Below are 16678 nucleotides of genomic sequence, written 5' to 3'. Positions count from 1 at the left end.
AACAAATAAAGAGTAAAATAAAAATAAACAATAAAATAAGAAGAGAAACAAAAATAAAAAATAAACAAAAACAGTGCGCCAGGAAAAGCTTTCCCCTTGCAGCACTTTAGAGAGCCAAAGTGCACCCCGAATTTTTCACGGCATTCGGCTTTCTTAACGCCATTGTCTCAATCTGCTTGGAAGAGTACAGATTGGTGCTACTTATAAAGAATGTAGGTGTTCTTGCTTAAATGCGTTTTTAAGGCGAAAGCCTTTACTGGCTCATGGTCGCAGTGTCAGTCCGTGCTTGCGGTGTGTAAGACTGTTGTAACTAATACTGTAAGGTAATACTGTTGTAAGACAGTATTACCTTACTAGACAATGTGACTTACTAGCTGCAGGAAACTGGTGTGACAAATGGTAAATGTGTGTAAATATTGCTATGTGTAAAGGTTGCATTTCCATAGACGCTCCAACTTAATACCACTAGCTATTTTATCTGCGGTTCTCGTTTACTTGATACTAAAGCACACAAATATCTTGGATTACACCTGTCTGACGATCTTTCGTGGTCAACGCATATCAAACACATCACTGCAGCATCAAGCCGATCCCTTGGCTATCTCTAACGCTCAATGAAGTTTGCCCCAGCACATGTAAATTTACTAGCCTATATCACGTTAATGAGCTGAAAATTAGAATATGCAGCCGCCATGTCGAACCCGCATGAGGAATACCTTTCTGAGAGCATAGAAAGTATCGAAATCACGCCTTTAGATTTGTTCATTCCGAATATTCATCCTACACAAGTGTAACCGATCTGAAGAACCGATCCAGCTTGCCATTATTAATGCACCGTCGAAAACTAGCCAGTTCAGCCATTTATCACCGTTTCTGCTATTCATTTTTGCTAAGTGTCTGCATCACAAAACACCCTGTTTTCAGCTCGTCACAAAAGCAGCCAACAGGTGTCATGCCCTTGCCCCAAAACACAAGCATTTGCGCTGTCTCTCTTCATCCGAACAGCAAAAGGTCGGAACGGCCTTCACAATGCCGCTGTCATCTTAGAAGACACGCTTGCACTCCACACACACGCGAACCCTTGTCACAACAACAGATACGCCCACCCTCGACACTCGCCTGGCCCACCTTTGGGAGGCCCACCATAGCATCCTAGAGCGCTGGAAGGGGCAAAAGCTCAATCGGACCCTTAAAAAGCGGCTGGCCGCGCTGCAAACACAAATTACTGAGCACGCTGAGGAGCTCTGCCGATCAAACTGGGGTCAGATTTGCGACAGTTTGGCTGGCAATCTGTCCTCCAAACGTAGCTGGCAACTCCTCCGTCACCTAATTGACCCCACGCAATCCAAAACAGCCACACAACACCACGTCACACGCCTTATACACAAGACCGGCCTTTCTCCTGACGCACTCATTATTATACTTAGAAACACACATACAACTCCCGGTACCTCAAACCCCCTGCCCCCCTATACAGGCGCCCCGAATGCCAACCTCGACGCAGAGATCACGGAGACAGAAGTCAGAGCGGCCCTCCTGACTCTCCGTTCTAACTCCACCCCAGGAGTTGACCGGATCTCTAATGCCATGCTCCGCAATTTGGACGATCAATCGATCGCCCAGCTCACGGAGTACTTCAACAAATGCTGGCAGGAGGGCACTCTTCCCCAATCATGGCGTCACGCCAAAATCATATTCATACCAAAGCCCCACAAACCACTTACACCCTCAAATCTCCGTCCCATTTCACTAACCTCATGCCTAGGCAAGCTTTTCGAACACGTCGCACTCGCTCGACTCACCCAACACATGGCGGAGCAAGACCTCTACCCGCACAGCATGGTGGGCTTCCGTCCCCATCTGTCAGCACAGGACGCCATGCTCCAACTCACGCAGGACATTTTTGACCCCCTCATTCCGGGTCACACAAAAGCTGTCTTAGCCTTGGATCTCTCCAAGGCCTTTGATCGCCTGGACCATCAAGCGATCATGGCGGCTCTCTCCCCCTTGAACATAGGTGAACGTATGTACACCTATATTCAAACATTCCTTACTAACCGCACGGCCGAAATTCACTTCGGTCCCCACATCTCCCCCCCATACACCCTTAGTGGGGTCGGAACCCCCCAGGGGTCCGTCCTCTCCCCTTTCCTCTTCAATGCCACTCTCATTCCCCTTGCCCACAAGCTACAAACCATCCCTCACCTTCGGCATACACTCTATGCCGATGATATCACGCTATGGACCACCCATGGCAGTGATGGAGACATAGAGAACACCCTACAGTCCGCGGCTATCCTCAACCAAACGCATGCGCGGAGTATCGGACTCTCCTGCTCACCGGAGAAGTCGGAGCTCCTCATAATCCGCCCCACAGCACGAAACTGTCCCACAGCCCCCATCACCGTGACACTGGAAAACCGGCCCATCCCGGAGGTAAACACTCTCCGGGTACTTGGCCTCCACATCCAGAACAACGGGAAAAACACACTCACCATACGGAAACTCAAGCAGACAACTGTGTCGATATCACACCTAATCCGCCGCGTTTCTGCACACCACCGGGGCATGAAGGAGCATGACCTATGTCGTCTCATTCATGCCTTCGTCCTCAGCCGCTTTATCTTCACGCTCCCCTACCTGAAACTCCAGGCTAGGGAAATCTCCACCCTGGATGCCATGATTCGAACAGCAATTAAGACAGCATTACACCTACCCCAAAATACCTCAACCGAAAAACTCTTTCAACTAGGCCTGCACAATACGATAGGGGAGCTTATTGAGGCCCACCGACAGACACAATACATACGTCTCGCGAGAACCACCACCGGGAGACACATCCTACACACCCTCGGTATACGCCTACCAGTTACCGATCCCACACAGCTCCAGGTACCCCGCCTCATTCACCGCGATTTATTTATTAAACCTCGACCCAAAAACATGCATCCCACCTACCACGAACCCCGCCGCAGAGCTCGCGCACGGGCACTCCACAAATACTATGGCACGGAACCGTATGCCGTTTGGGTGGATGCCGCATGCACGGGCGAGGACGCGGTTGTCGCCATCACGAACCCCTCCCTCCAACCCATTGCCACACTTCACATAACCCCTACTGCCACTTCGGAGGAGGCCGAAGAGGCCGCCATTGCCCTGGCCATCACCCGCACGGAGGCGCGATATATACTGTCAGATTCCAAAACTGCCATACTAAATTTTGCTCGCGGGAGAGTTCACGTCCCTGCATTTCGCATACTGGACTCCCTCGCCGCGCACCCGCCCCGCCATGTGGAGCTGATATGGGTGCCTGCCCACTCCGGGAATCCCGGAAACGAGGCCGCCAACGCTTTAGCCCGAGTTTCTCTCAACCGGGCACCGGCGGCCTCCGACCTGGGGTTCTCGCGGGAGCGCATGCACTCATTCAGTGAAATGACGCAGGCCTACAAAGCCGAGCGTCGGCTCTACCCCCCACCTCATCCTTCCCTCGACAATTACCATCAGACACTTTGGAGGCGGCTCCAAACACGCACTTTGCCCTCCCCTTATATACGCTCGCGATATCACCCAGTCCACACGAACCCTTCCTGTACCCTCTGCCACCACCCCAAAGCCACCCTCGACCATATTCTTTTCCTCTGCCCGGCGGATCCTCCCCCGCGGGGCCTGGAGCACCTTACCTCATGGGAGGCTTGGGAGACCCTACTGCGCTCCGAGGACCCGGCCAAGCAAGCCATCGCCACCGGCCGGGCTGCCAGCGTCATGAGCCTCCGGAACATGAACGTTTGAGTGCAGTGGGGCCGTGCGGGGGCCCAAGGACCGACGTGTCCAAAACTCCCTTGTTATAAATAAAGTTTTCATCATCATCATCATTCAAAGATAAGATTAAATCCTTAGACACATTTTATGTTTTCGTGTACCTTTCCCCTCTAACGTTGACCTATTGCACTTTGTTTTACTATGCGGTTTTTACTGTTCTCTAATCCGTTATTGAATTCTTACTTACCGTTCAGCGCTTCTTCCTGTCTTTTATTCGTCTCGTTTTATTGCGAAAGCAATACTGCTAGCACTTTTCTGCCGTCGGTGGAGGTCGTTACTTCACTCCGGCGCAGCTGCGGCGCACGACCACGTGACAGCGTGACGTCACGACCAGAGGAGAGGCAACAAAGACGCTTGAAGGGGACGATGCCCCAGAGATAGTTGATAGCAAACTGCTTCACATGTGGGAGGCAAAACATGGCATGGAGCGCAGACTAAAGATGCAAAAATGGAACCGTAATCTTAGGAGGGTCGCTAGACATAACAAGGAAATTGAAAATTATGCGAACAAAACTGGCGTAGCAGGTGTGACGAGATGGAAGGGAGCATGAGCCTTTCCAGAACGTGGGGTCTGCTGAGACACCTGTTATATCTGACCAATTCAAAAACCCAATCGGGAATCACATTATCAAAAGCCAGGCACGCATTTGAGGGAACAGATGCGGAAATTATGCACAAACTAAGCAACATGTACATTGGTGATACCCATAGTACCACCCTCCCAGAATACGACGGCGCTCCAAAGGAGGAGCTCGACGCACCCATCACGGAGGCTGAGGTCAGGGCAGAAATATTGGGGCTAAAAACGAAATGGGCTCCGGGTCCTGACGGGATAAGTAACAAAATTTTAAGAAACCTAGACAACGACTCCATCAGCGCTCTGACGGAGTACATGCAAGAAATTTGGACTAAAGGTCACCTGCCTCGACAGTGGAAGTCGGTAATCCCAAAGCCGGCTAAACCCCCTAAACTGGAAAATTTAAGACCTATTTCCCTCGCCTCATGCATGGGAAAATTGATGGAGCGCGTAGTCCAGACCAGACTGACGCTCTTTATGGAGCAAAACGATCCGTGGCCGCACGAGATGGTCGGCTTCCGACCGGGCTTGTGCATGCAGGACGTTCGGCCTAGTCTGGGAGTCTCAGCGAGCTCCTTGTAGGTGATGAGGGGGTCTATGTCTCCGGGTAGCGGGGTCTCTACGGCCGCTCGGGTGTATACATCTCGAGCGAGGCGATGGGCAGCCTCATTGTCTGCTAGACCCTCATGAGCTGGAACCCAGATGACTGAAACCTCCCGGTTTAACGGGTGCTTCCTCAGTAGACTGGTCGCCTGCCTGGAAATTAGGCTTTCGCCGAAGTTCCTAACAGCCGTCTTATTGTCTGAGAGAATAGTTTTGGCTCTGGTACCTGTACATGCTAGCGCTATCACAGCCCCTTCAGCTATAAAAGCGTTACGCGTATTAATGGACACAATCACCTTCTGGGTGTGGTTCCCATCTACCACCGCTATGACTGCGGCCCCTTCTAGCCAGCGGGCAGCATCGCAACAGGCTGATTCCTGAGGAGGGTCTTTCATTAGTTTACTGTGAATAAACTTTGCTCTATGGCCCCTTCGTTCCTTGTCATGGATCGGGTGCATATTCTTAGGAATCGGTGCAATTTTGGATAGTTTCCGCGTTTCAAGCCGTAGTTCTTGTGTTTTTCGGCCCGCTACAGTGGAGTTGAGCCGCCAGATCTGCGCCTCCGTGACCGCTTTGGCAATCTCTTCCCAGGTATTATGCACTCCCACAGCTAGAAGCTTCTCTGTCGATATATTGGGGGGGGGGGGGGGGGGGGGGTGATGCCTAAAGCCCTTTTGAATGACGTTCTGATCATTATGTCGAACTTCTCCGCTTCGCCAGGATTGAGATTTAGAATGAGAGTGGCATAAGCTGTCCTGCTGATTATGAAGGCACGAGCCAGCCTTATTAGGTTGAAATCCCACAGGAGTGGAAAATCTGCAAATATGTCCTTATTCCTAAATCAGGCAATACATTTACACTATCCAACATGAGGTCCATATCTCTCACCTCTTGTCTGGGAAAGCTCATGGAAAAAGTGTCCAACTAAGAATCTCTCGACATATGGAAACCAAGGAACTGTGGCCACTGGAGATGGTAGGGTACAGGCCGGGATTAAGTGCCCAGGATGTCATGCTCAGATTATAGCACGACATCCTGGACGCTCCTGAGGACGACAAATCATATCGAGCCATCATAGGACTTGATTTCGCTAAGGCTTTCGATAATGTTGAGCACAGAGCGGTTCTCGAAGGCCTCAACTCGGCTGGAGTTGAATATTTTGCACGCCGCACAATATGGTACTCTTAAGATGAACACGCGAATGCTGTCGGCGCGCATCGAAGCGCTGGTGCGTTCGAAACGGCCGTGGATCCATTTTCAGAGAAAAGTTGCACATGCTCAAAGAGACATGGAAGTGCTGCTTTGCGTTGTCTACCACGTCAACGCGCGAATGTGTCGGACACACTAGCGCTCCGAAGACCACGCCCGCGCACTCACGAGTTCACCCCAAACGCGGATCATGATGAATCAAAATTTATTGGGTCCGAATAAATCTCTCGAGCACGCAGGCACCAGACGGGGTGGTTCCCTAGTTACGCGACCCATATGTCCCCAGCAGCTCCTGGCCCCTGTCCGTCAGTGCGAGCTGAATCGGTGGGGCGGGGCTGGATAACAAGACTTCGTGCACAGTCGCCAGGCACGCAACTCAGTCACCTGAGTTGAAGTGAGGGTACGAGCATGTTATGTTCTACGCGCTGACCTCCATACCAGGCAGGTGGACCGCGAGGCAGTGCTGTAATAAATAAGTTGCAGAGGAGACGAACCTGGGGAGGAGTGCTTTATTGAAAGATCGATATTTACGTTCAGATTATGGTAAGTCTACACGCTCCTGTTAGGACCCCTTTTGTAAAAGGTTATTGGAATCCAGGCTGTAGAAGAGCGCAAACTTGCGATTCTCAAAACGTGTGAGAATCCAAACTTCATTTCAGACGCGGGGAAACCGCCACAGACTTCACATGCAAAACGCGTTGGGAGAGCGAGAAGCTCCCGTGGGCGGAATACCCCCGACGACCGCTGCCCACTTCACCTGCAGCATTCACACACACGTGTCTGGACGGGGCAGTGCACGTGTCCACAAGGCAATTTATGCGCGCACACCAAACTGCAAAAGTTTCGCAGCTGTAACGGTCTACGTACAAAGGTCTTCGGCTCACGCGAAGCGCGGTGTTGACTAGCCTAGTGAAGCTACTCGCTTCAAAAAAAAAAAAAGATCAGCGTGTGCATTAGTGCAAAGACACCAAATAGCTTCCCGCAACGAAAAAAAAGACAGCGTCAGCGGCCTACCCCTTTAACAGTAACACTTGAAGGCCACAAGTGCCCTGGCGGCGACGTTTCAATGCTGCTCCGCATCTCCATAGAACTCGCCCATGTGGTTTCCGCTTGAGGAGAAGGCGTAGCAGAAGGCCACGAAAAAAAGCCTGTCTTCCATGAGGCTCCATTTCGCTCAATAAATGTCAGGCTAGCGTCGGATTAAGCCAAGCCTGTAGGCCTTTAAGGCGGCCTGAAGAGCTTTTGTGCAGGGCATCGTCAGTCTCGTTGGCTTCAGTGACGAAGTTGTAACGAGCCACTTGGTGCTGGTGTTTAGGGGGCGCGTAGAAGAGTTCGCCGAGAACTTCACCTGCAAGCAGGCTCCCCGCACCGCCGTAGTTGACTGTCGGCGGCAGGCCCGGATGGTACACAGGGAACACGAAGTACTCTTCGGAAGCTGTTAGTGCGCCATGCACGCTCCATCTGTGGCTCAGCACGGACCTGGGCTTCAAGATGTTGCTCGGGTCATGCTGCTGCAGCCTCCACTGAACTTTCATCAGTTTCACCCAGCTGTTGAAAACGCTGATCCCAGGGGTGGGCTCGGGCAATACGCTGGCAAGATAGTTTTCCACATACAACTGAGAGGTTTCCTTCCTGGCGGTCATGTGGAGCATAGCACCGCTGCGGCGCATCGCGACACCAAGCAGAACGTCTCGGATGCCTTGAATCAGAGTGTCGGCTCCTAGATCTTTGGGAAGAAGGCTGGACCAGGCCACGCCGGTTCTGCTTTCAACCTCCACTAGGCTTCGGCGGGTGTGCGATGACCAAGGAAGACCAAGGAGTTGAAGTGTGGCTTCAGCGATTTCCCGGTGTGCCATCCAGCCTAGCTCGGTAACGACGCGAAGCCCCACGCTGAGGGTCAGCGCTTCCGCGTCTCGGACTTGAGCCCCAGACTGGAGACCATATGGTGGTGCTGCCTCCAGCCGTCACACACAAATGTGTAGAAATTTTCGCATGGGTCTTTAGGGCAGCTGAGGGAAGATTCTATGCCAGCGTTGTACATCAGGTACGCCGCATTGTCGCAGTCAGGGAAAAGGGGCAGATCCGCGTGGTCGGTCTGCAGCCTTGGGGTAGTGCCGCGGAAAAAATCTCTGTGCTGGACGCGAATCCACAGCTTAACTATCAGATAGATGACTGCAGTGACGACGTCTTCAAGTGTCGCTGTTAGCAGGGCCACCTTAATCCACAGGCTCGGACCGCAGTTTGTCTGGCGAGCGAACACTTCAAGAGCGCCGTGATCCTGCGTGCGAGAAAAACGAAAAGCGTAAATTTTCACTGCCTCATAGATGCCCGCGATAGATTAGTGGTGCGGGCGAGGCGCATTATCTGATTTCTTTAAAACGCCTCAAATTATGTTCTGCCCTGCCTCATCAGAGCTTGGAACTAATGGAATATCTTTCTATTTGATTCGTCGAATGAATCAAACAGCACATGTTCAAGATTATTTAAAAGAGGCTATTAAATTCGGAAATTTTCGAATAATTTCCAAATAATTGGCATGAAGTAGAAATAAGCCAAGCCGTAGTTTTCTTCGTCGACTGTTTCAACAGATGGGCCCACTCCTACGCCTCACAGCTCTCTGCCGCCATCTTTCTGCGCGGGAGGCAGAGTTGTCGCGACATGATCCATTCGATTGGCGGTTTCATAATGCTCATACATGGCCTCCAAGATTGGGTGACACAGCAGGGCTTAGGCAGGTTTAGCAAACCCTACTTTTTACTCCCGATCCCGGAGGTCATGGCTCAAATGTTGCTCTGGCTTCTCTCATCTACCTAGTTGTGGCGCTGTCATCAGTAACTAAAGGTAATTTTCCCATATGCATAACATGACGGTCAGTTATTGTACTGGCTTCGTGTAGTCTACCCCTCACTGGAGATTACTTTTGCATCCTTGGACAGCTATGGCTACTCCACAAGTTAGAGACGTACCGCAACTGCCGTTAGCACTTTCGCACGGTTATTCGTTTCGTACGATTATTCGCACTAGTAGGGAATATTTGTAATAATATTCTAATCGTATTCAATTAGGTGCTATCACAATTCGGTTCATATTCTATTCAGTTTAGCAATACTATTCGTATTCGACTTAATTTTTAAAAGTCATATCTGCACCCCCCCCCCCCCCCCCCCCCCCCCCGCGCCACGTATAGTAGGATACAACAAAAAAAAAAGAGTTGTTGACACTAGGCCACCGTTCGAGGCGTCCTGCATTTCAACAGAAAATGAAATCGTTTTAATGTTTGACTTTAGTAAAGAAGCCAGGTATCAGAATTCTAGACCCTGATAATTTTTTCTTTTGATTAGTTTGTTATCTAGGCAGGAAAAAAAATTGTCAATGAAGTACTTCTTTTGTCCAGAAGGATATCAGAGCAGCGGTCCTGAATGTGGGCGGAGCTTCACTGCAGACTTAAGTTGTATCCGACTATGGTTACCTTATTTAGACTCTTTGCGCAAAATTTTAAACACAACAATGGGCGAAGGGGCAAAAGGGGAGGGAATGATCCTATTTACACAAAGCATTTCTAGAAACATTTTTCCACAGAAAATAGGGCTTAGTGCCATTTTACGATTTAGATAATTTCCCGCTTTAGAAACTTGAGAAGGGGAGTGGTCACCCCTCCCAGCACCCTCCTCTTAATTCCACTCTTAGCGTTTTGCTAATGGCGGGCTCAATGGGAGTCAGAAGGCTATACGCTCTTGGGATCCTCCCTTCCCAGCTCTACAAATGCTGGTGAAATTCGAAAAGTAGTCCAGGAATAAGCCTTCTCTGTCCTGGACAGTAAAGTGCTCATTCAACAAAACCAGAGTGCTTATGTAGACAGCACAAGATTGCCGCAGTCGGATGCATGCCAACAGCGTCCCTATAGTCGGCAACTCCGTTTCGAATATAAAGCATGAACGACTGCACTGTGCCGATGATACGGTCACTTCACCTCCCGCCTTTTCGTCGATATGGTTCCCTGCCAAACAAAGGCTGAAAATGGCATCCGTTGCCGGGCGTCGCCGAGCACGATTTTCCTGTTCGGAACTCTCCAACTCGGACCGTCTTGTAATGGCTACATGGGCGAAGTGTCCCGTCACTTATTCGCTGTCAACCGTTCAAAGCACGCTGGATGAGCTAGAAATAAAAACTCTAAGTCGACCCTCGGCGGATCGTTTGAATGCGTAAGCAGCCAAACGTTCGTTATATTCGAAGCTGACACTAAAATTCCTTATATCCGAGGTGGCATACTTATGTTCGTTGTATCCGAGGTCAGCACATTAAGGTTCCCATATCCAAGGTTAGCACAAGAAAGGTCGTTATATCCGAGGTGGCATACTGTTGCTTGCCACGGTGGGACGATGGCACCTGCCCACCGGTTCGTGGGAATTCACCCTTCCTTCACCAAGCTGCTGAGAGACGGCGGTCGCCATTTCTGCTTGCACAGACTTGTCTGATGCTCACGCATTAGTGGTCTTCAGTGCCCTGACACGTGAGAAGAAATGCCGCCCTACCGAAAACACCCGCCCGGTCAATATTATCCTTGGCCAGAGAAAACGCGGAAGTTCTCGTTTAAGTCACACAATGCCGTCAACGACGCCTGTTACTACGGATAAGGCCCCTCACTCAGCTGACTAAGAAGTTAAAGCAGACGACGCTGTAACGACTCTCGGCCGAGCGGCGATTCTCTTCGTAGAGAAGGACGGCTGACCGAACTGTCATACCGGTCGCGATGAGGTCAAGAAATTGCCCGCGGTTTAGCTCTGGTTAAACCTGGAGGATAGCGAAAGCAACATCTGCGCGTAGCCATACATTGCCCCCAGTCTCGCCCGTTTCGCGTGCCCTTGCACCAGGGGGGTAAAGCTGAGCTCGCAAAGCGGTCCACGCATGTAAGTCGCCATCTTGAACGCCATCTTATAACACACTATTGTGGCCAGCACAGTTTTTTTCTCGCAAAGTCAAGGATGGGTGAAGTTTGAACTTGAATTCGGAAAACTGCGGTAGAGATAATAATTATATGTCACTCTTACGCGTATTTTCAATGTTTTAAACACATTTTGTAATCTTTAGCATACTTATTGTGGTCATTTCTTTTAATATCGGACGATTGCGAACATGTTCATGAGTGAACTGAATAAACGCTCTCGGAGTTTCGGTTTTAAACTTCGGCTTTCGAACTTGATTTCAAGGCACTTAATTCAAGGAGCTGCATACGATAAGGAGTCACTCGCGCTCTCGTTCACCGCGATGCCACCTTCGTGCGTTGATGCATGGCAAAAGCTCCAAAAGGATCGGGCACTTTGCATCATTTGTGAGTAAACTTTTGAAGAGATACATATGCACATTTCACGACAACTGTGTACTGTAAAGCGTGTGAATGAAAATCTTCCGCTCTTGGAACTCTAACGGCGGATGACACCAAGCGAATGAACCTTGCAGCCATTTACTTTTTCACGGCATTCGACTTTCTTAACGCCATTGCCTCAATCTGCTTGACAGAGAACACATTGGCGATACTTATAAAGGATGCAGGTGTTCTTGCTTAAATGCGTTTTATTACGATTTTCATCACTAATGCCTGCGGTATAATTAAGGTAACACTGTTGAAATGAACGGCCGCGCAATGACAACGGCACAAGAAGGACATGCGCAGTCTACCAACTGTTTATTTTACGGAAAAGAGGCACACTGATCCTCAGCTCAAGCATTTGACAGCGCATTATTGCTCCGAACACAGCCAGTGGCAGGAAATCCGCATGTAAACAAGACAGCATACATGTAATCGCAGGACCCTTCTTATCCCGTGCGTATAAAGTACTTGCGGCACTAGCTTCTCATGGGTTTTGAAATCAAACAGAGGAATAAAAAATATCTCAGCAAAAAAGCAGTGTCACACATTAGAAGCAAAGCAGTCATAAACCTAAAAAAACCAACACGAAAATAACAAAACCCCACCACAACAACCAACCAAGCACCCACAATTTAATGCGCACAATGCTGGACATGAAACGAAGGTTTCTCGAGCGGTACATGACGTTTCATGCATTTCTGCCTCCACCTTGTTTCACTCGTTCGTGATGAAGCTCTGAGCGTTGCTGCGTACGAAAAATCCCATTATGAGCTCGTCTCGAGCCAGAACAGACACGGCACCGTTTTCCTCGGCGAAGGAGAAAGATAAAAAAAAAAAACGCGAGAGGCCCGCGGTACTCTAACAAACCTTCGACATTTAATATAACAAAACGCTGAACATTCAAAACAAACCAGGCAGAGTAGTTGCTCCATTTACCTTGGGCATTCGTTTCCTTTGCGGATTGTGTTCGCCCTTTTGGGGCCAAAGCAAATTTCCGACGTGTATTTGCACTCGACAGCAGAGGACACGCAAAATCCCGTGTGCTCTACAGACGAAATACACTACAGCGCGTCACAATCGCGGTACTAGCCTTCAAATAACAATTCAGAAGTCACAAGCCACCTATATGAAATTACAGTCGGTATGCGACACTGCATACTATTGAGAACGATCCAAACGCGACGATTTTGCCGTTGTTTACAGCAGTTTAAGAGCAGTCGAGAGCTACTCTGCATACCGCCATCTTCCCACGGACTACGTTGCCAGGTTCCAACTCCGTTCTTTGCCCAGATTTAGAAAGTGACAAAACAGCTGGCAACACACGCAAACCGTTGTGTGATGGCTGCGTTCATGCGTTGCCCACTGGAATGCATGGGCTCAATGGGCAGCTTTCCCTCTAGAGTTGGTTGTATTAACTCTATGTCTTCAACGACCATGCGCGAGAAGCAAGCGACGTCACTACGCACAGCTGGCGTGCCTCGCCGCGCGCGCTCTCCTTCCTTTCCTTAAAAAAATTCAGGGGGCACTTTGACTGTCTAAAGTGCGTAGAGGCGAAAGCGTTTTCCGCACCATTTTGCCTATGTGACACTGGTGACGTCACCACTGGATGACGTCGCACATAATTGATGACGAAGTAATGACAAATTACTAATTAGTCGCTGAAACTGATAAATGCCTAAATACTAACTGCTAATTAATGACGCTAAAGCTTCGCCTTTCAGAGTGGAACGCGGCAGCGTGCTGTAGCGCTGCCAGGCAGTCCACGGAACGCCACCACCCGTGCGGCGCGATGGCTTGCCCTTTGAACGCAACGCTTTTTTGAGGGAAGGAAATGGCGCAGTAATTATCTGTCATCTCGGTGGGCACCCGAACCGCACCGTACAGGAAGGGAGGAACGCCACCACCCGTTCGGCGCGATGCCTTGCCCTTTGAACGCAACACTTTTTGAGGAAAGGAAATGGCGCAGTAACTCTGTCATCTCGGTGGATACCTGAACTGTACCTTACAGGTAGGGAGAAAGTGGGAGTGGAGGAAGAGAGAAAGGGGGGCCGTAATGATGAAACTGAAAATCGTATTTGAGGTAAGGAAATGTTATGTTTATCGCGCATATAGCATGAAAGCAATTCTAGATCGCGTATTCGTTCGCCGACGTGAACACATTTTTCACACTACGGAATGCTGTGTAAGCGACGAGTTCGTCGCGGTTAGAAATGCAAGCTTGCCTGCATTACTTGCGTACGGCATCGGCAGTGCATGAAGGGAAGTTTTCTCGAACCTAGTATCGTTCATAGCGCACTTGCTACTTGCAGCGCGTTCCTAATGCCTCTTGAGCCGCCGCAGTGGCTCAGTGGTTATAGTGCTCGGCTGCTAACTCGAAAGGCACGGGTTCGATCCCTGCCGCGGCGGTGGCATTTCGATGGAGGCGATATTCTACAGGCCTGTCTACACTGTGATGTCAGTGCACGTTAAAGAACCTCAGGGGTCAAAATTTTCGGAGCCCGTCACTACGGCGTCTCTCATAGCCTAAGTCGCTTTGAGACGTTAGACCCCATAAACCAACCAAACCTTGAGCCGGCCTCTCGTCCGTATGAGCACAGACAACGTAGCCAGCACAAGCATCAATTTCCTGACTTATAGACTTATCGACAGCAGCCACGACCTGTTCCATACCTCGTCTCCCGTTCGAAGCCCTCGCTGGTCACGCGCCGCGGATGAAGACGCTCCGGCGGCGACGTCACCCTGGGTTGCGTTCCGGGCCACAGGCCGCCAAGACCTCCATCGAAGACGAATCAGCTCACGGATGCTGCGATGACGGGGCAGGGGACACCTCTGCGACGTCATGATGCCCCGACCACCCCACAAGGCTTCCAAGTCAGAGTCCGCAGAGCCGGTCGTGGGTCCACTGCGTGCAGCGTTCGGCACCTCGTCGCCCAGGGGGACGTTGCCGAATCCAATCATTTCGGCGGTGCGCTTGGGCATGGCTCTCGCTGTGTTGCACCAACTCGAAGGTGCTCGCTCTCGGGAAGTGCCTCTCCAGCCTCTGCTGATCTTGCCCTCCCTCTGTCAGATGAGGTCAAGGTGCTGCTGCTGCTGCTTCGTGCGCCGGGTGCTTCGACGAAGCGCGTGGCGCCTGCGCTCTCGTGGTCTTCTTTTCTGCGGAATGATTGAGAATCCTCCTGGCGGTAAAATCAGGAGTTACAGAGACCTTGAAACCACAAGGTTTAAAAATGATGCCCTTTGCCTATGTGCTGCAGGTTCTCCTCTGTGCGAGGAAGGAAATGCAGGTGATGCACAGAAAAAATTCAGAGGGCACTTTAGCTCTCTAAAGTGCTGCAAGGCGAAATCCTTTCCTGGCGCGCTGTTTGTTTTTTTTTCGATTATTTTTTATTTTTCACATTTCATTTTTTAATTTTTTATTTCTGCCTATTTTATTAATTTTTTATTTCTTTTATTATAGATATGAAATCCATGCATTTACTAGATGCGCCTTTATTCACTCTGGAACCTGAGCCTTCGTGGCGGAGTGGTAGCGTATCCAGTTCAAATGCCAAAGGGCCCGATTCGATTCCTAGCCTCAACACAGGTTTTGTATTGCGAAAGCAATACTACGCTTATGAACCGCCTTTCACGTAGCGGCGGTCGGTAGCCACGTTTGACCTTTAGAATGACCTCTGACGTCATACCAGGGTGAGAGATGGGCTACCAAGTCGAGTCTTCGCGCAGTGGCGGCCGGTAGCCACGCGTGACATTTAGAATGACCTCTGACGTCATGCCTTGCCTTGTGACATAGCGTGACGTCATACCAGGAGCGAGAGATGGGCTAACAACTCGGCTCGTCTCGCAGCGGCATCCGGTAGCCACGCGTGACCAGCAGACGCGGCGCACTGCGTTCCTTCAGTAGGCCGCGCGCCGCGTTCCGTCCATTAGAGGCGCTGCGCTCGCTTTCGCAACCTACCAGGCTTAACCAAAGCTAAGCCCCCGCCAATCTTTTATTGCGAAAGCAATACTACTCGCACTTTCAACCCTTCGCGTGACCCAGGCGCAGTTACGTTTGACCTATAGCGGAGGGAATATGGGTGACCAACTTGCTCCTTCTGATAGCCCGGCTGCAGTTACGCCGCGCCGCGCACCTGTGGCGCTACTGCCGCTGTGACGTCATCCCAGCTGTAGATTGTTTTCTTTCTCTCAGTCGCAACAACATCAAAAAGAAAATATAAAAAAAATTACCGGAGACGCTTTGAGTCGTCGCGCAGCGGCAGCCGGTAGCCACGTGTAACCTGTAGACGCGGCGCAATGCGTTCCAAGACGCTTTCAGTCGTCGCGCAGCGGCGGCCGGTAGCCACGCGTGGCCTACAGACGCGGCGCACTGCGTTCCAAGACGCTTTCAGTCGCGCAGCGGCGGCCGGTAGCCACGCGTGACCTGTAGACGCGGTGCACTGCGTTCCTTCAGTTGGGGGCGCTGCGCTTTTGCTTTCGCAACCTACCAGGCTTAACCAAAGCTAAGCCCCCGCCAATTTTTTTCGCATTGATCGAACGCACGGCGTTGCTTCCGAGTCGCGGTGTCCATGGCTTGCGTCGTCTGCTAGCACATGACAGCGGCCTGGTACGGTTACCGAGGGGGAGCCCGGCTCCGGCGGCGAGTCCGCAAGCAGCCTGTACCATGTCACACCCGACAAAAGCACCAGGAATCCCATCAGCGCAAGTGTTTGGCGCCGCAGCCACACCACCGCCCTTTTCTTTCTTCGACCCAAGCGCAGGGCAGGAAGGCGCACTAAGAGCTTCATCACTGACGCAGTGCATTTCCGTTGTGTACTCATCCAGGCACTGGCGATCCACATCTGCAGACAGTTGCCCCGCCGTGGGAGGCTTACGCTGCAGATTAGGACCTGGATCAGACACGATGCGATGAGTTGGTGATTCAGCGGGTGCAACGGCTGACATGCCACGAGCAGCATCCAAAAATTCTGTCTCGTGCTCCTGCAGAGTGTCGTCCACTGCACGGGTGCCACTGCGGAGCTTATCGGCTTACGACACAATGCACTCCTCTGAAGTATGGCCAAATCGGCGACAATCATCCCACCGGGGAGTACGATAGTGACGGC

General features: G+C 50.9%; 1 protein-coding gene across 1 annotated transcript; it reads right to left on the bottom strand.

Annotated features, from left to right (window-relative positions):
- Nucleotides 1–6471: 6471 nt before the first annotated feature.
- Nucleotides 6472–14965, bottom strand: LOC149345640 (uncharacterized). Its single transcript, XM_089585263.1, has 2 exons — nucleotides 14247–14965; nucleotides 6472–8486 (listed from the first exon to the last, which is right to left on the bottom strand). Exons 1-2 carry the CDS (start codon nucleotides 14553–14555, stop codon nucleotides 8106–8108), a joined length of 690 nt encoding a protein of 229 aa, XP_089441389.1. The 5' UTR covers nucleotides 14556–14965; the 3' UTR covers nucleotides 6472–8105.
- Nucleotides 14966–16678: the final 1713 nt, after the last annotated feature.

The sequence above is a fragment of the Amblyomma mixtum genome, chromosome 4 (assembly GCF_055824585.1).
Source record: "Amblyomma mixtum isolate Tamu chromosome 4, ASM5582458v1, whole genome shotgun sequence".
Taxonomy (NCBI): Eukaryota; Metazoa; Arthropoda; class Arachnida; order Ixodida; family Ixodidae; genus Amblyomma; species Amblyomma mixtum.
The sequence above is the reverse complement of the archived record's forward strand: the minus strand, read 5'-3'. Positions and strand labels throughout refer to the sequence as shown.